The following is a 19,665-nucleotide window of genomic DNA, read 5'->3' as shown; positions in this document are numbered from 1 at the left end:
GATCAAATTCAATCCTGCTCCAAGAGAACATGCGGAGCTCTGCGTTATTCATATGAGTGCACCCCTGTTCACTGCTGGCTACCAGTCGCACGAGGGCATCTAAGACGGAGTTGCAAGGTTTCTGTGCACTTTAAAAAACAGATTAAAATGATATGATATGGCATTTGTAATGCGCCTATACACAAGTGTTTCAAGGCGCGACGAGGCAGGGAGGGGGGAACAAGGGGAAGACAGACAACGATCCTACTAGGCCAGGTGTCATTCAGACCGCGCAAGTGCAGGGGTAGGGGGAAGGGGAAAAGTGCAAGGGGAAGGGGGGGAGTGCAGTACAAATAAGTAGAATAGAAATAAAATAATAAATAAATAGGGCCAGCTGGTGGCAAGTGCAAAGGTAAGTGCAGACAAGTGCTGGGGGGGGGGCTGTAGTGATACAGAGACAGTCCCGCAGTGCAGGGGTTGCCAGGGAGGCAGTGCAAGTGAAGAGTGACTGGGCCTAGGACCGAGGTTGGTGCGAGTGGCCCAGTTGCAGAATCAGTGCAGTTTTGGTGAAGAATTTAGCAGGGGAGAGGGAGAGAGAAAGCAGAAGTGAAGAGGAAGGTTTTGAGGTGCTTCCGGAACCGGAGATGGTTCTCCTCAAGTTTCAGGGAGGCAGGAAGGCTGTTCCAGAGGGAGGCCCCTGCCGCGGAGAGAGATCTACCCCCAGCTCGTTGCTTCGAGAAGCGGCTGACCCTGAGGGAGTTGGAGACGGATGAGCGTAGGGCTTGGGAAGGAAGATATTTAGGAAGAGAGAGTTGAAGGTATTTAGGCCCCAGGCCCCAGAAGGCCTTGTGGACAATGCAGAGGGTTTTGAACTTAATCCTCGCAGCCACTGGGAGCCAGTGTAGAGATTTCAGTGCTGGAGAGATACGGTCCCTGGGCTTGAGGCCAAGGACAAGTCTCGCAGTTCTGTTCTGGATGAGTTGCAGAGGGCGGAGAGTGGAGGCAGGCAGATTAAGATAGAGGCTGTTACAGTAGTCCAGCTTCGAGAGAACCAGGGCTCGGGTTACAGTGAGCTTCTGGGGGAAGGAGAGGAAGGGAAGAATACCCCTGAGGAGGTGCAGCTGGTAATGTGACTTCTTAGAGACGTCAGATATATGAGGAGAGAAGGAGAGTGTGGAGTCGAAGATGACCCCGAGGTTTTTTGCCTTGCAGGTAGGCGCAGGAAGAGGGCCAAGAGAGGCTGGCCAGAGAGCTGCAGGGAAGGAGGGAGTGGGTGTGCCGATGAGTAGAATCTCAGTCTTACTGGCATTAAGGCAGAGGTCATTGGCGACACACCATTCCTGGATAGCAGAGAGACAGTCAGAGATGAGGGAGGGAGAGGAGGAGGCCGAATTACTTTCCGCAAAGGAAAAAAGAATGATACAAGCTGGCATTTTTTTAGCACCTTCTAAAACTGAATACATTTTTGAAATATATGCGTATGCTTTCCAACAGGTGGGAATTGTCTACTTAAAATGGGTGGCCTCTGGGGTGCAGATTTGAGGGGACTCGAACCTTTAATCTTACCCCTCTCCCCTCCCCCCCATTCATCTAGGCGGTCTGCTTTTGAAACATGCTGACAACACAACATACAACACTGCATTTCCTCAGTGTCTCTCCGAGTGGATCCAGGTCCCTGTTGTGGCCTTCTCCATCTGGTGCAGTTCCCTCCTGATGGCTCTACTCTAGGTAACACGTGGTCCACCTGGCCCCGGTCGCGTAGGGACGGCGTGACCCTCTGCAACCACTTTGCCAGGATGGGGATCACAAGCTTTGCCTCTGAATCAATGAGAGAAATCAGACAGCAAGAATCCAGCAGCTCCTGCTGTTGCCCTGTTGGCTTATTGTAGTGAGGTCGGCTAGCACCCCATAACAGCAAGTGAACGTGCCATACTGCTCTGATAGTGCTTCAAATGGTTAATCCAAAATGTCATTAGAAAAGATGCCAGTAAATATCACTGGTTCACTAAAAGCAGAGACAAGTTTCACCCTAGTGACCACCTTTCCGCCACACCAAAAGGTTCCCCGGGAGGTGTAATGTAGGGTATTAGTCTCTCTTGGCATCTTGGAGTTCTTTCCCAACAACCGTATCTTTCAATGTGGATTCACCCGATCTGCAAGTATATGGCCCCGCTGGTCCAGCCTCCGTCCCCATGTTATCCGCCACTAAACATGAACAGATCAGTCTCAATCTTCCCAATGCCTCTCCTTGTTCCTGTAGCCAGAAAGACATCATACATCCACGGGTGAATGCAGTGCACATGTCAGAAATCAGCATAATCAGTTTGTCCCCGGTAAGGAACACTCGTGGCATGGGCCTGCTACGTCGCGTGCCTCTGCCGCAGTCGGGGAGGCCCCACATGCTGTACCCGTCACTGTCTTTGAGGCACTATTGAGGCCTGTGTACACATTGCCATGTTCATATCGGTATGAATACACCACAACAACCGAAATAAAAACACGTAGAAAACATAACCTATTCACCCTAATCGACCCCAACAAATCCCTGCACCTAGTACTGAAAAGGCCCAAAACCCCCTCCGCATTTATGGGGTATTTTCAGTCTAACTCATCGCCCCCTCCCCATTTCCAATAAGTACTGGGACGAGGAAGATGTGAATGAGAGCAATACAGATTACCCATAGGAACAGCATGGGGATGCAGTGAGAGGCCTACTACCACTAGGCTGTCCCACGAATAGAATCAGGCAAAGTCAGGCACTTTACCCTAACCAGGCACACCTGACCTGACTTGACGCTCATTCAAGGTATAAAAGGGTTTGTTCTGCCAGGAGGAATGTGCAAGCTGGGGTTGCTGGATGGATCGTGGGAGCCAGAGAGCAGGAGGTTGCAGCAAGAGCATCCCGGAGGATCCGGAGGAGAACGGGACGCAAGGACGCTGACCTGCTGTGTCAAAAGGGTGCAGCCTGGCGAGGGAGCCGTATCTCCAAGGAGCTGGATCGGGGAGAGCTGCAGGCTGCTGGTCGTATCCCCGGCAATACCCATTCCCCTGTGTTGTGTTCCGGTCCCAGGGGTGTCCAAGGGGCAGGTGGTGAGATTCCCACCAGTGCCGCAATATGGGGTGCGCTTCGAGAGAAACTCAGTAGTGTGCGGGAGGCTGGAGCGGGAATAGTGACAGAGGACAGAAAAGGTGTGCAAGCGGCGCAAAAGCAGAAAAAGGAAAAAGGTAACAGTTTGGAACCCCGGGACACAAAGAGAGCGTGCGAGTGACCCGAATGAGTAAAGGAAAGGTGCAAGAGGCACTGGAAAGCAAAAGGAGTGTTCAAGAGGCACTATAAAGTGAAAGAAGTGTGCAAGAGGCAGAGGAAAGCAAAAGAAGTGTGCAGAGGGCACAGCAAAGAGAGGGGAAGGTGCAAAAAGCATGGAAAAGTAACAGAAGTGTGCAAGAGGCACAACAAAGTGAAAAGTGTGAAAGATGCACAGGAAGGAAGAGATGCCAAAGGAGAAATATAGAGTGTAAGGAGAGGGGCCACAAATCAGAGTGGTCGTGCAAGGCAGGTGCACAAGCCCTGTGCTCTCGAACGTCTCTGAAACTGCCCTGTGAAAGAACTGTGTCTTGAGAGGTACATCCTGACCAGGTGAACTTTTAAGTGAACGTTTGTTTGAGACCAGAGGGGCCAAGACTTGGGGAAGGGAACCATGAGAGGTCTAAAATAAGGGGTGAAAGGAATTGTGTCTTTTCTTTTGGAACCCGAAGTATTTGAGCTTGGCCAATGGGCTCCCAAGAGATCCCAAAGGAACTGTGAGTCTTCATTTGAGACAAGGTGGGGTCTAGACATGGGGTAGGGAACCCAGAGAGGCCCAAAGTGACATTGTGAACTTCATAGGAGAGGCCTAGACTTGGGAAGTGAACGCTGAGAAGCCTAACAAGAACTATGCTTTTTTTTGTTTGGAACTGGAAGGATCGAAGCTTGGGGAAGGAAACCCCAAGAGACCCAGAGGCATTGTGAAATGTATTGACTTGCTGCAAGAGCCCTACATGCAAGGTTCCGATGGCACCATTTTGAATTATGCTAGCAGAGCTGAACCTGACCCCTTTTGAGTTGAACTTGAACTATTTTTGAAACTAGCAGGACTAAACCTGATGGTAAGGCTACCTGTATGTAGCTGTGTACGGCATCTGTGTATGTAGCATCAACATGAAGTGAGAACCTTGGCAGCTGTGTATGGCAGCTGTGTATGTAGTGTCACCATGAAGTGAGAACCTTGGCAGCTGCATATGGCCGCTGTGTATGTAGCGTCAACATGAAGTGAGAACCTTGGCAGCTGCGTATGGCAGCTGTGTATGTAGTGTCAACATGAAGTGAGAACCTTGGCAGCTGTGTATGGCAGCTGTGTATGTATTGTCAACATGAAGTGAGAACCTTGGCAGCTGTGCATGGGAGCTGTGTATGTATCATCAACATTAAGTGAGAAACTTGGCAGCTGTGTATGTAGCATCAACATGAAGTGAGAACCTTGGCAGCTGTGTATGGCAGCTGTGTATGTAGCACCAACATGAAGTGAGAACCTTGGCAGCTGTGTATGGCAGCTGTGTATGTATTGTCAACATGAAGTGAGAACCTTGGCAGCTGTTTATGGCAGCTGTGTATGTATCATCAACATGAAGTGAGAAACTTGGCAGCTGTGTATGGCAGCTGTGTATGTAGCGTCAACATGAAGTGAGAACCTTGGCAGCTGTGTATGGCAGCTGTGTATGTATCATCAACATGAAGTGAGAAACTTGGCAGCTGTGTATGTAGTGGCAACAAGAAGTGAGAACCTTGGCAGCTGTGTATGGCAGCTGTGCATGTAGCATCAACATGAAGTGAGAAACTTGGCAGCTGTGTATGGCAGCTGTGTATGTAGGATCAGCATGAAGTGAGAACCATGGGAGTTGTGTATGGCATCTGTGTATGTAGCATCAATGTGAAGTGAGAACCTTGGCAGCTGTGTATGGCAGCTGTGTATGTAGCATCAGCATGAAGTGAGAACCATGGGAGTTGTGTATGGCATCTGTGTATGTAGCATCAATGTGAAGTGAGAACCTTGGCAGCTGTGTATGGCAACTGTGGATGTAGTGTCAGCATGAAGTGAGAACCTTGGCAGCTGTGTGTGGCAGCTGTGTATGTAGCGTCAACAGGAAGTGATAACCTTGGCAGCTTTGTATGTAGAGTCAGCATCAAGTGAGAACCTTGGCAGCTGTGTATGGCAGCTGTGTATGTAGCGTCAACATGAAGTGAGAAACTTGCCAGCTGTGTATGTATAATCAACATGAAGTGAGAAACTTTGCAGCTATGTACGTGGCATCACCATGAAGCGAGAACCTTGGCAGCTGTGTATGTAGCGTCAACATGAAGTGAGAACCTTGGCAGCTTTATATGTATCGTCAACATGAAGTGTGAACCTTGGCAGCTGTGTATGGTAGCTGTGTATGTAGCGTCAACATGAAGTGAGAACCTTGGCAGCTGTGTAAGGCAGCTGTGTATGTAGTGTCAGCATGAAGTGAGAACCTTAGCAGCTGTGTATATAGTGTCAACATGAAGTGCGAACCTTGGTAGCTGTGTATGGTAGTTGTGTATATAGCATCACCATGAAGTGACAACCTTGGCAGCTGCCTATGGCAGCTGTGTATGTATTGTCAACATGAAGTGAGAACCTTGGCAGCTGTGTGTGGCAGCTGTGCATGTAGTGTCACCATGAAGTGAGAACCTTGGCAGCTGTGTATGTAGTGTCAATATGAAGTGAGAACCTAGGCAGCTGTGTATGGCAAACTGTCTATGTAGCATCAGCATGAAGTGAGAAACATGGCAGCTGTGTATGGCAGCTGTGTATGTAGTGTCAACATGAAGTGATAACCTTGGCAGCTGTGTATGTATAATCAACATGAAGTGAGAAACTTTGCAGCTATGTATGTAGCGTCACCATGAAGTGAGAACCTTGGCAGCTGTGTATGTAGTGTCAACATGAAGTGAGGAACTTGGCAGCTGTGTATGGCAGCTGTGTATGTAGCGTCAACATGAATTGAGAACCTTAGCAGCTGTGTATGTAGTGTCAACATGAAGTGAGAACCTTGGCAGCTGTATATGTATTGTCAACATGAAGTGTGAACCTTGGCAGCTGTGTATGGTAGCTGTGTATGTAGCATCAACATGAAGTGAGAACCTTGGCAGCTGTGTTTGTAGTGTCAACATGAAGTGAGAACCTTGGTAGCTGTGTATGGCAGCTGTGTATATAGCATCACCATGAAGTGACAACCTTGGCAGCTGTCTATGGCAGCTGTTTATGTAGTGTCAACATGAAGTGAGAAACTTGGCAGCTGTGTGTGGCAGCTGTGTATGTAGTGTCACCATGAAGTGAGAACCTTGGATGCTGTGTATGTAGTGCCAATATGAAGTGAGAACCTTGGCATCTGTGTTTGGCAGCTGTTTATTTAGTGTCAACAAGAAGTGAGAACCTTGGCAGCTGTGTTTGGCAGCTGTGCATGTAGCATCAACATGAAGTGAGAAACAGGGCAGCTGTGTATGTAGTGTCAACACGAAGTGAGAACCTTGGCAGCTGTGTATGGCAAACTGTGTATGTAGCATCAGCATGAAGTGAGAACAGTGGGAGCTGTTTATGAAATCTGTGTATGTAGCGTCAACGTGAAGTGAGAACCTTGGCAGCTGTGTATGTAGCATCAACATGAAGTGAGAAACATGGCAGCTGTGTATGGCAGCTGTGTATGTAGTGTCAACATGAAGTGATAACCTTGGCAGTTGCGTATGTATAATCATCATATAGTTAGAAACTTTGAAGCTGTGTATGTAGTGTCAACACGAAGTGAGAACCTTGGCAGCTGTGTATGGCAAACTGTGTATGTAGCATCAGCATGAAGTGAGAACAGTGGGAGCTGTTTATGAAATCTGTGTATGTAGCGTCAACGTGAAGTGAGAACCTTGGCAGCTGTGTATGTAGCATCAACATGAAGTGAGAAACATGGCAGCTGTGTATGGCAGCTGTGTATGTAGTGTCAACATGAAGTGATAACCTTGGCAGTTGCGTATGTATAATCATCATATAGTTAGAAACTTTGAAGCTATGTATGTAGCGTCACCATGAAGTGTCAACCTTGGCAGCTGTGTATGGCAGCTGTGTATGTAGTGTCAACATGAAGTGATAACCTTGGCAGCTGTGTATGTATAGTCAACATGAAGTTAGAAACTTTGCAGCTATGTATGTAGCGTCACCATGAAGTGAGAACCTTGGCAGCTGTGTATGTAGTGTCAACATGAAGGGAGAACCTTGGCAGCTGTGTAAGGCAGCTGTGTATGTAGTGTCAGCATGAAGTGAGAACCTTGGCAGCTGTGTTTGTAGTGTCAACATGAAGTGAGAACCTTGGTAGCTGTGTATGGCAGCTGTGTATATAGCATCACCATGAAGTGACAACCTTGGCAGCTGTCTATGGCAGCTGTTTATGTAGTGTCAACAGGAAGTGAGAAACTTGGCAGCTGTGTGTGGCAGCTGTGTATGTAGTGTCACCATGAAGTGAGAACCTTGGATGCTGTGTATGTAGTGCCAATATGAAGTGAGAACCTTGGCATCTGTGTTTGGCAGCTGTTTATTTAGTGTCAACAAGAAGTGAGAACCTTGGCAGCTGTGTTTGGCAGCTGTGCATGTAGCATCAACATGAAGTGAGAAACAGGGCAGCTGTGTATGTAGTGTCAACACGAAGTGAGAACCTTGGCAGCTGTGTATGGCAAACTGTGTATGTAGCATCAGCATGAAGTGAGAACAGTGGGAGCTGTTTATGAAATCTGTGTATGTAGCGTCAACGTGAAGTGAGAACCTTGGCAGCTGTGTATGTAGCATCAACATGAAGTGAGAAACATGGCAGCTGTGTATGGCAGCTGTGTATGTAGTGTCAACATGAAGTGATAACCTTGGCAGTTGCGTATGTATAATCATCATATAGTTAGAAACTTTGAAGCTATGTATGTAGCGTCACCATGAAGTGTCAACCTTGGCAGCTGTGTATGGCAGCTGTGTATGTAGTGTCAACATGAAGTGACGAACTTGGCAGTTGTGTATGGCAGCTGTGTATGTAGCGTCACCATGAAGTGCGAACCTTGTCTGCTGTGTATGTAGCGTCACCATGAAGTGAGAACCTTGGTAGCTGTGTATGCGAGCTGTGTATGAAGTGTCAACATGAAGTGAGAACCTTGCACAGCTGTGCATGTAGCATCAACATGAAGTGAGAAACTGGGCAGCTGTGTATGTATTGTCAACACGAAGTGAGAACCTTGGCAGCTGTGTATGGCAGCTGTGTATGTAGCATCAGAATGAAGTGAGAACCTTGGCAGCTGTATATTTAGCATCAACATGAAGTGAGAACATTGGCATCTGTGTATGGCAGCTGTGTATATAGTGTCAACACGAAGTGAGAACCTTGGCAGCTGTGTATGTAGCCTCAGCATGAAGTGAGAAACTTGGCAGCTGTTTATGGCAGCTGTGTATGTAGCGTCACCATGAAGTGAGAACCTTGTCTTCTGTGTATGTAGCATCACCATGAAGTGAGAAACTTGGCAGCTGTGTATGCAGCTGTGTATGTAGTGTCAACATGAAGTGAGAACCTTGGTAGCTGTGTAAGGCAGCTGTGTATGCAGCATCACCATGAAGTGAGAACCTTGCCAGCTGTGTATGGCAACTGTTTATGTAGTGTCAACATGAAGTGAGAACCTTGGCAGCTGTGTATGGCAGCTGTGTATGTAGTGTCAAAAGGAAGTGAGGAACTTGACAGCTCTGTATGGCAGCTGTATATGTAGTGTCACCATGAAGCGAGAACCTTGTCTGCTGTGTATTTAGCGTCAACATGAAGTGAGAAACTTCTCAGCTGTGTATGTCTCATCAAAATGAAGTGATAACCTTGGCAGCTGTGTATGTACCATCAACATGAAGTGAGAAACATGGCAGCTGTGTATGGCAGCTGTGTATGTAGTGTCAACATGAAGTGATAACCTTGGCAGCTGTGTATGTATAGTCAACATGAAGTTAGAAACTTTGCAGCTATGTATGTAGCGTCACCATGAAGTGAGAACCTTGGCAGCTGTGTATGTAGTGTCAACATGAAGGGAGGAACTTGGCAGCTGTGTATGGCAGCTGTGTATGTAGCATCACCATGAAGTGCGAACCTTGTCTGCTGTGTATGTAGCGTCATCATGAAGTGAGAACCTTGGTAGCTGTGTATGCGAGCTGTGTATGTAGTGTCAACATGAAGTGAGAACCTTGCACAGCTGTGCATGTAGCATCAACATGAAGTGAGAAACTGGGCAGCTGTGTATGTATTGTCAACACGAAGTGAGAACCTTGGCAGCTGTGTATGGCAGCTGTGTATGTAGCATCAGAATGAAGTGAGAACCTTGGCAGCTGTATATTTAGCATCAACATGAAGTGAGAAACTTGGCAGTTGTGTATGGCAGATGTGTATGTAGTGTCAATATGAAGTGAGAATATTGACAGCTGTGTATGGGAGCTGTGCATGTAGCATCAACATGAAGTGAGAAACCGGGCAGCTGTGTATATAGCGTCAGCATGAAGTGAGAACATTGGCATCTGTGTATGGCAGCTATGTATATAGTGTCAACACGAAGTGAGAACCTTGGCAGCTGTGTATGTAACGTCAGCATGAAGTGAGAAACTTGGCACCTGTTTATGGCAGCTGTGTATGTAGCGTCACCATAAAGTGAGAACCTTGTCTTCTGTGTATGTAGCATCACCATGAAGTGAGAACCTTGGCAGCTGTGTATGGCAGCTGTGTATGTAGTGTCAACATGAAGTGAGAACCTTGACAGTTGTGTAAGGCAGCTGTGTATGCAGCATCACCATGAAGTGAGAACCTTGCCAGCTGTGTATGGCAACTGTTTATGTAGTGTCAACATGAAGTGAGAACCTTGGCAGCTGTGTATGGCAGCTGTGTATGTAGTGTCAAAAAGAAGTGAGGAACTTGGCAGCTCTGTATGGCAGCTGTATATGTAGTGTCACCATGAAGCGAGAACCTTGTCTGCTGTGTATTTAGCGTCAACATGAAGTGAGAAACTTGGCAGCTGTGTATGGCAGCTGTGTATGTAGCATTAACATGAAGTGAGATACTTGTCAGCTGTGTATGTCGCATCAACATGAAGTGATAACCTTGGCAGCTGTGTATGTAGCACCAACATGAAGTGAGAACCTTGCCAGCTGTGTATGGCAGCTGTGTTTGTAGCGTCAACATGAAGTGAGAAACTTGGCAGCTGTGTATGTAGCGTCAACATGAAGTGAGAACCTTGCCAGCTGTGTATGTAGCGTCAACATGAAGTGAGAAACTTGGCAGCTGTGTATGTAGCGTAAACATGAAGTGAGAACCTTGCCAGCTGTGTATGTAGCGTAAACCTGAAGTGAGAAACTTGGCAGCTGTGTATGGCAGCTCTGTATGTAGCGTCAACATGAATTGAGAACCTTGGCAGCTGTGTATGGCAGCTGTGTATGTAGCGTCAACATGAAGTGATAACCTTGCCAGCTGTGTATGGCAGCTGTGTTTGTAGCGTCAACATGAAGTGAGAGACTTGGCAGCTGTGTATGTAGCGTCAACATGAAGTGAGAAACTTGGCAGCTGTGTATGGCAGCTGTGTATGTAGCGTCAACATGAAGTGAGAACCTTGGCAGCTGTGTATGTAGCGTCAACATGAAGTGAGAACCTTGCCAGCTGTGTATGTAGCATCAACGTGAAGTGAGAAACTTGGCAGCTGTGTATGGCAGCTGTGTATGTAGCGTCAACATGAATTGAGAACCTTGGCAGCTCTGTATGTAGCGTCAACATGAAGTGAGAAACTTGGCAGCTGTGTTTGTAGCGTCAACATGAAGTGAGAACATTGCCAGCTGTGTATGGCAGCTGTGTATGTAGTGTCAACATGAAGTGAGGAACTTGGCAGCTCTGTATGGCAGCTGTGTATGTAGTGTCAACATGAAGTGAGAATATTGACAGCTGTGTTTGGGAGCTGTGCATGTAGCATCAACATGAAGTGAGAAACCGGACAGCTTTGTATATAGCGTCAGCATGAAGTGAGAACATTGGCATCTGTGTATGGCAGCTGTGTATATAGTGTCAACACGAAGTGAGAACCTTGGCAGCTGTGTATGTAGCATCAGCATGAAGTGAGAAACTTGGCAGCTGTGTATGGCAGCTGTGTATGTAGCGTCACCATGAAGTGAGAACCTTGTCTTCTGTGTATGTAGCGTCACCATGAAGTGAGAACCTTGGTAGCTGTGTATGGCAGCTGTGTATGTAGTGTCAACATGAAGTGAGAACCTTGGCAGCTGTGTATGCAGCATCACCATGAAGTGAGAACCTTGCCAGCTGTGTATGGCAGCTGTTTATGTAGTGTCAACATGAAGTGAGAATTTTGGCAGCTGTGTATGGCAGCTGTGTATGTAGCATCAACATGAAGTGAAAACCTTGCCAGCTGTGTATGGCAGCTGTGTATGTAGCGTCAACATGAAGTGAGAACCTTGCCAGCTGTGTATGTAGCGTCAACATGAAGTGAGAAACTTGGCAGCTGTGTATGGCAGCTGTGTATGTAGCGTCAACATGAAGTGAGAACCTTGGCAGCTGTGTATGTAGCGTCAACATGAAGTGAGAACCTTGCCAGCTGTGTAAGTAGGGTCAACGTGAAGTGAGAAACTTGGCAGCTGTGTATGGCAGCTGTGTATGTAGCGTCAACATGAAGTGAGAAACTTGGCAGCTGTGTATGGCAGCTGTGTTTGTAGCGTCAACATGAAGTGAGAAACTTGGCAGCTGTGTATGTAGCGTTAACATGAAGTGAGAACCTTGCCAGGTGTGTATGTAGCGTCAACATGAAGTGAGAACCTTGGCAGCTGTGTATGTAGCGTCAACATGAAGTGAGAACCTTGCTAGCTGTGTATGTAGCGTCAACGTGAAGTGAGAAACTTGGCAGCTGTGTATGGCAGCTGTGTATGTAGCGTCAACATGAATTGAGAATCTTGGCAGCTGTGTATGTAGCGTCAACATGAAGTGAGAAACTTGGCAGCTGTGTTTGTAGCGTCAACATGAAGTGAGAACCTTGCCAGCTGTGTATGGCAGCTGTGTATGTAGCGTCAACATGAAGTGAGAACCTTGCCAGCTGTGTATGTAGCGTCAACATGAAGTGAGAACCTTGTCAGCTGTGTATGGCAGCTGTGTATGTAGCGTCAACATGAAGTGAGAACCTTGTCAGCTGTGTATGGCAGATGTGTATGTAGCGTCAACATGAAGTGAGAACCTTTCCAGCTCTGTATGTAGCGTCAACATGAAGTGAGAACCTTGGCAGCTGTGTATGGCAGCTTTGTATGCAGCGTCAACATGAAGTGAGAACCTTGCCAGCTGTGTATGGCAGCTGTGTATGTAGCATCAACATGAAGTGAGAACCTTGCCAGCTGTGTAGGGAGCGTCAATATGAAGTGAGAACCTTGCCAGCTGTGTATGTAGGTCAACATGAAATGAGAACCTTGCCAGCTGTGTATGGCAGCTGTGTATGTAGCATCAACATGAAGTGAGAACCTTGCCAGCTGCAAGAATTGAGAACCTTGGCAGCTGTGTATGTAGCGTCAACATGAAGTGAGAACCTTTCCAGCTGTGTATGGCAGCTGTGTTTGTAGCATAAACATGAAGTGAGAACCTTGGCAGCTGTGTATGTAGCGTCAACATGAAGTGAGAACAGTGGGAGCTGTTTATGGCATCTGTGTACGTAGCGTCAACATGAAGTGAGAACCTTGCCAGCTGTGAATGGGAGCTGTGTTTTTAGCGTCAACATGAAGTGATAAACCTTTCTTAACTCAGACACTGACCTGGGCATGTTCTCGTTTTCGGTGGGCATATATAGCACTCCTTGCATATAATGGCACTATCTGCACCATGGAGGCTGCCCCCGGAATGTGACAATAATACCTGAGTATTTGGGGCAGTTTCTGGGTGCACGAGGCGCGCACATGAGTCTGCAAGCGGCAGTTAATTAAGGCAGTCTGGGTGGCTTTGCCAATGCTTGTTTATTGTGTGTTTCCTATTATAATTGCATATGTTGGTTTCTAGCCCACTATAAAAAGCAATGCGTGTGTGTTTCAGCAAAGCCCGGCAATTGCCCTGAACATGCGCCGATGTGTTCCCTCGCCGAGAAAGTGGCAGCCCCCAAGTGCCTGAGCGACGACGACTGCCCGGGGAAGACGAAGTGCTGCGTCGTGCGCTGCAACCAGGACTGCACAGAGCCCAGGACCTCAGGTGCAGTATCCGGAAGCGCACGCCCTAGGTCTAATCAGCGCTCCAACCAGTTTAGTTTCCTCTACTCTATATGGAGGCTGCCTCCATATGCTGCCGGGGGCTGCCGTTATCAATGGCCAGTGGTCTCTGTTGATTACATAATGGGAGGGGACATGGGGGGGTGGGGCACAACATGCATTGCAGAAAACATGCGAAGCCCGGGATCTCAGGCTTGTTAGCAGGGGGTGTGTCCATAAACCACACTAGAAGCCCTTCAAGAGTACTGTCTCTTGTCTAATGTCACGGGGATGTACCCTATTCCAGGCATATCAGGCCAGGAGGGTGGCTCGGGGCACCTCGTTTGTTTGGAAGCAAGACAACACAGAGCAGCACAGGTTTGAATCCCGGTCTTGCGCTTAGAGAGCGTTACAAAAGATAACGCAGAGCAACACAAGTTCGAATCCTGCTCCCGCCCTTAGAGACTGGCCTCTGGGTCTCTGGTATTAAGAGTGTTATAATTAATTTTACATATCAATATATCTACACTGATTTGCTGCTTATGGGGCCTAAAGACAGCCCTCCAAAGGAGACGCTGGCATCGAAACTTGTTTCAACACAAGCTGCACCCCTGACAGCAAGCTCTGGGATTGGCACTTGTAAGTCTTTCCGGTCCCTTTTTAGGTGGCCCAATGCTGCCCAACACCTGCATCTGACTAACTTCCATTATCCCACCGCAGGCTGAAAAGCTGGACTTGCCAGAAATCCCATGTGGGCAGGATTGGGCTAGCTTTTTAAACACAAACTGAATTATTTGCAGCTGTTTTTGCAAAGCTACCTTGGAAAGAAGATGACAAGGTTTGTAGGCCAATATCTGTTTGTCTCTTGAACTTGTGAACCAGAACATTTGAAATGATCTATTATAATTTGGAGGGAGATCTTTGTCCTCAGCAGGGGCCGCCCTCTGGAATAGCCTCCCTGCCGCACTCAGTCTTGAGCCTGATCTCCTTAAGTTCCGGAAACTCTTTAAGACTTTCCTCTTCTCCTCTTGCTTCTCTCTCCCCCTACCCTGCTAACCTCTCTCCTTCCATTTCCACACAGCATGCCAAATGGCCGCCGGGAGTACCCCTGTCACCCTCGCCATTCCCCCAGCACTTGCCTCAGGGCCAGCACTTGCCTCAGGGCCTGCACTTGCCTCAGGGCCTGCACTGCCTCAGGGCCAGCACTTGCCTCAGGGCCTGCACTGCCTCAGGGCCTGCACTTGCCTCAGGGCCAGCACTTGCCTCAGGGCCTGCACTTGCCTCAGGGCCTGCACTGCCTCATGGCCTGCACTGCCTCAGGGCCAGCACTTGCCTCAGGGCCAGCACTTGCCTCAGGGCCTGCACTTGCCTCAGGGCCTGCACTGCCTCAGGGCCAGCACTTGCCTCAGGGCCAGCACTTGCCTCAGGGCCAGCACTTGCCTCAGGGCCTGCACTGCCTCAGGGCCTGCACTGCCTCAGGGCCAGCACTTGCCTCAGGGCCAGCACTTGCCTCAGGGCCTGCACTGCCTCATTTCTACTGCACTCAGTCAATTACCCATTGAGAATGGCATCTCTCAGCACTTACCCAGTTTATGACCATCTGGGGCATCTTAACCCCCCCCCCGCACTTGCCCTCTTCCCCTCCCCTCTACCTTCGTTGCACTTGCACGATCTCTGCGGCATCTAACAACTCGGCCGAACTCTTTAAAATCTGCAAGGAGCTTGCCAACCCTACTGCTGTCTCTACCTCTCCTGTCCCCTCCCAGGCCCTCTGCATGGCACTGGCCTCTCACTTCATCTCTAAAACTCAGGACATCCTGTCCTCACTCTCCTCCTTTCACCTCCCTCCCTCTCTTCCCAGCTCTTCCTCTTGCCCTTCTGCAGCCACCCCTCCTCCCTCCTTCTCTGCCTTTCCCCTTTTTTCTGCTGACAAAGTTTCCAGACAAGTCCGATCTATGAAAGTCTCGTCTAAACAGGTTCACCCCTGTTCCTCCAAAACTATCAAGGACCACATCGATTCCCTGGCTCCGGCCCTGGCTGATTTCTGCAATCACTCTTTCGCCTCTGGAGTCTTCCCATCCCCTTTAAAGCACTCCCTTGTGCACCCTCTTCTTAAGAAACCCTCTTCTGACCCCTCCTGCCCAGCTAACTATTGCCCAATTTCCATCACTCCCTTCCTGGGCAAGCTCCTGGAGAAACTGGCCATCTCCCAGCTTAACCTCCATGCTGAATCTGTTGGAAGTCTTCATGACCATCAATCTGGCTTCAGAGTTGCCAGAAGCATGGAAACTGCTCTCCTGAACATCCGTGAGGACCTGCTCTTGAATCTCGACTCCAACACTCCGTGTGTTCTCATCCTGCTCGATCTCTCTTCTGCCTTTGACACTGTCAACCATGCCATCCTGCTCAACAGTCTCCGTGATAACCTGGGTATCACTGGTCAGGCTCTGGCGTGGCGGACCTCTTTCCTCTCCAATCGACCCTCCCAGGTCCAACTGGGGTCCTTCCTCTCTGACATCTTTTTCTCCACCTGTGGTGTCCCACAGGGATCAAATCTCTCCCCCTGGCTGTTCAACCAGTACCTGGCACTCCTTGCCCACCGCATTGCCGCTCTCTGCCCCAACTTTCAGTGCTATGCTGACGATACCCAGCTCATTTTCAGGCTACCCTCGGCCTCCTCCTCTCCTTCCCTCATCTCTGACTGTCTGTCTGCTATCCAGGAATGGTGTGCCGCCAATGACCTCTCCCTTAATGCCAGTAAGACTGAGATTCTACTCATCGGCACACCCACCCCCTCCTTCCCTGCAGCTCTCTGGCCGGCCTCTTTTGGCCCTCTTCCCGCTCCTACCTGCAAGGCAAAAAACCTCGGGGTTATCTTCGACTCCACACTCTCCTTCTCTCCTCATATATCTGACGTCTCTAAGAAGTCACACTACCAGCTGCACCTCCTCAGAGGTATTCTTCCCTTCCTCTCCTTCCCCCAGAAGCTCACTGTCTCCTGAGCCCTGGTTCTCTCTAAGCTGGACTACTGTACTGTAGTCTACTGTAACAGCCTCTATCTTAATCTGCCTGCCTCCACTCTCCGCCCTCTGCAACTCATCCAGCCCAGGGACCGTATCTCTCCAGGACTGAAATCTCTACACTGGCTCCCAGTGGCTGCGAGGATAAAGTTCAAAACCCTCTGCATTGTCCACAAGGCCTTCTGGGGCCTGGGGCCTAACTACCTTCAACTCTCTCTTCCTAAATATCTTCCTTCCCGAGCCCTTCGCTCATCCGTCTCCAACTCCCTCAGGGTCAGCCGCTTCTCGAAGCAACGAGCTGGGGGTAGATCTCCCTCCGCGGCAGGGGCCTCCCTCTGGAACAGCCTTCCTGCCTCCCTGAAACTTGAGGAGAACCATCTCCGGTTCCGGAAGCACCTCAAAACCTTCCTCTTTGCTTCTGCTTTCTCTCTCCCTCTCCCCTGCTAATTCTTTGCTGAAACTGCACTGAATCTGCAACTGGGCCACTCTCACCGACCTCGGTCCTGGGCCCAACCACTCTCCACTTGCACTGCCTCCCTGGCAACCCCTGCACTGCGGGACTGTCTCTGTATCCCTACAGCCCCCCCTTCCCAGCACTTGTCTGCACTTACCTTGCACTTGCCAACAGCTGGCCCTCTTACTTATTTATTTTATTTTATTCTACTTACCTTGTACTGCACTTCCCCCCCTCCCCTTCCCCTTGCACTTTCTCCCTTCCCCCTACCCCTGCACTTGCGCGATCTGAATGACACCTGGCCTAGTAGGATCGTTGTCTGTCTTCCCCTTGTTCCCCCCTCCCTGCCTCGTCGCGCCTTGAAACACTTGTGTATAGGCGCGTTACAAATGCCATATCATATCATATCATATCAACGTACCATGCCTTGAAGATTGTCTATCTTTTTCACTGTCTCCCCCCCCATGCATGCTGGCATCTCAATGCTCTTAGAAAAACCACAGAATCCTTGTCAGACCTACATGTGGTTATCTACACTGTTAGGTTTATTAAATGCACTTACTCGGCCTGGGCAGACTGCTTATCCGTTGAGAAACTCAAGGGCTCTGAATGACTGTTGCTTTTTTCTCCCCTGTTCCCTCCCTCCTTGAGCGCCTTGAATCACTTGCCTTGTGTACAGGTGCTTTACAAATAAGCATTACCATAATATTAGGAGAATTAAGAATTAGCACATGGACAAAGGTGTCTGGCATCTCCTGAGAGTGCCCATCAAGGTCCTCGAGGTGGGAGAGAGTAGAGACTGCATCATCGTGAGGTATCATTAGAAGACCTGCCCCCGATCCGTGTACGTAGACCTCCCATCAGCAACTGGAGAGATTGGCCAAGACTTCGAGGGGGGCACCTGATTTTCAGATCTCATACTATAAAGCCACCGAGGTTGGTTGACCCCCTGACCCAATACACCAGCGCCTGCATGTGTCTGTGTGTCCCTCTAGTTTTTGAAAATGATTATTAGGATATTTGTTGAGCATGGACCTGGCTTCGGGGAGCAACAGAGCTCTTCACAAATTATAGGAGGAGGGAAGCAGAGATACAAAGAAAGGGGGCGATAACAACAGGGGAAGGCGGGGGAGCATGAACTACGTGTCAGCAAGGGATCTATAAGCAAGCAGAGGTGGAAACAGGGGGGGACCGGGTCACCCAGCCTCAGGTTAGGTGGGGAGTGGCGGGTGTGTGGAACTAGTTGTTAGTGCAGTGAGTGCCATGTTCTCTGTAGCCCTGTGGTAGATGGGCCGGCTACCTGCACTGTGAAACATGAGAAGAGTTCGGGGTTATCCCCACTCGAGGATTCTGTTACATCCGAGGTTGCCCTCTGGTGACCACGCTAGTGCGGCTTTTAGCATCGGGCGCCATAAGATCCTCTAAGTGCTAAAGTTCCTCCATCTGTCCCGTGTGGCGGTATGGACCCTCTAGGGCATAACACATACATGAATGAAGGAGTCACTCAATTATGGTCGCACCCCGTAAGGTTCTGTAATGACGAGGGAAGTAGGAGACCACTCAGGTCTGCCAGGAGCAGAATTGGACACCAGCCCTCAGAACCTATACACCGTCACCTCCCTACTCACTCCTCACTCAGTGGGCTGGGCACTGTGACATCCAGGAGGAGAGCACTTTCCTTATTCTAAGCAGTCTGTACTTGCCACCCCATTCCCCCCTTTTATGTTTCATCTTTCTCAATAGTTTGAGAGTGGGCCTAGGGTTTGGCTTGGGAGATGTGTTTTACAGATTCAATGAATAGTGTCAGCAGGAGGGTTGATGGCCAAAGTGGGAAGAACTCATCTTTCTCGGAACATCCCTCAGCAAGATGAACAGCAGATCTGGGGGCAGACCTCTGTGGTTGGACTAGGTAAGCTGACCATGACTTCATGATGAATGAATACTGTACGTAAAGGACTAGTGCCCAGAAACACTCTGAGGACCAGCATGGGCTGCACACATAGGAATTGTGATGGTATTTCTGTCCATTCTGCCAGTTCAGCCCCCTGCGACAGCCTCTGGAGTTCATAGGGTTAGTGCATGATACCTGACCCTGAATTATCCCCCTGCCCCCCATTCTGTAATCTCCTTCTTACCCAGGCAGTGGCATCTGGGTCCACACTCTAACTGCCAGGAAAGATTTGTGGTTCTGAAACTTGCATCAGAAAAGCTGGATATTACTGGCTGAAGATAGCTTTGTGAGTGTCCCCGAGTCAGGCGTGCCCCAATGCCAGCGTCTGGCATCTTCTGTGGTGACCTAAGGTGGCACCTGTTGCTGATGTTCTCTGTAGTATATGCCAGCATGATCTGCACACACCTGTGGGGACTCAGGACCTGTGTATTCCTGTCCTTTCTATGCTTCTGATCATTTTCTACTTTACTTTCCCCCTCCTTCTCTACCTACTTCTCACTCTTCTTCATCTAGCTTTGCTCGTTATAATATTTGGTCTTTTGACTCTGTCTGTTTTCTTCTTTGCATTCTTCTCCTCCATCAATTTACACCTGTTCTTCTCCTTCTGCTGATACGGCTGTCAGCACTCCGCAATCTACATTGCCTCTGTACTTGACTCAGTCTCGCCTCTGCGTCCTTTTCTCCTACTCGTTTAAGTCCTCAGCCCAGGCTCTCTCCCATCACCCTCGTCTTCTTTTTCAACTTCTTCACAATATCTTGTCTCCTAAACCTTTTGATCCATCTGCTTTCTCGTCTCTTTCTTCCTCTGACTTTGCCAACTACTTTACATCTAAAGTGGCGAATCTCCGTCCATCCTTCACTCCTTCTGTTACCTCTTTCTCTTCTTCTCTCACTCTTTCTTCGTTTTCTCCTCTTGCTGATTCTGATATTTCTGCTCTTCTT

General features: G+C 48.9%; 1 protein-coding gene across 3 annotated transcripts in view; it reads left to right on the top strand.

Annotated features, from left to right (window-relative positions):
* Window positions 1-19,665, top strand: part of LOC138452998 (WAP four-disulfide core domain protein 5-like) — a 432,843-nt gene that overhangs the window by 266,085 nt on the left and 147,093 nt on the right. For all 3 annotated transcript variants that reach the window (XM_069605404.1, XM_069605403.1, XM_069605402.1), the window contains exon 4: window positions 13,150-13,302. In XM_069605404.1, the coding sequence (XP_069461505.1) occupies window positions 13,150-13,302 (153 nt within the window). The remainder of the gene's footprint in view (window positions 1-13,149; window positions 13,303-19,665) is intronic.

Source organism: Ambystoma mexicanum, chromosome 4p (genome assembly GCF_040938575.1).
Source record: "Ambystoma mexicanum isolate Mex_15411 chromosome 4p, UKY_AmexF1_1, whole genome shotgun sequence".
NCBI classification, from domain to species: Eukaryota; Metazoa; Chordata; class Amphibia; order Caudata; family Ambystomatidae; genus Ambystoma; species Ambystoma mexicanum.
Note: the sequence above shows the minus strand (reverse complement) of the source record. Positions and strands in the feature narration are given on the sequence as shown.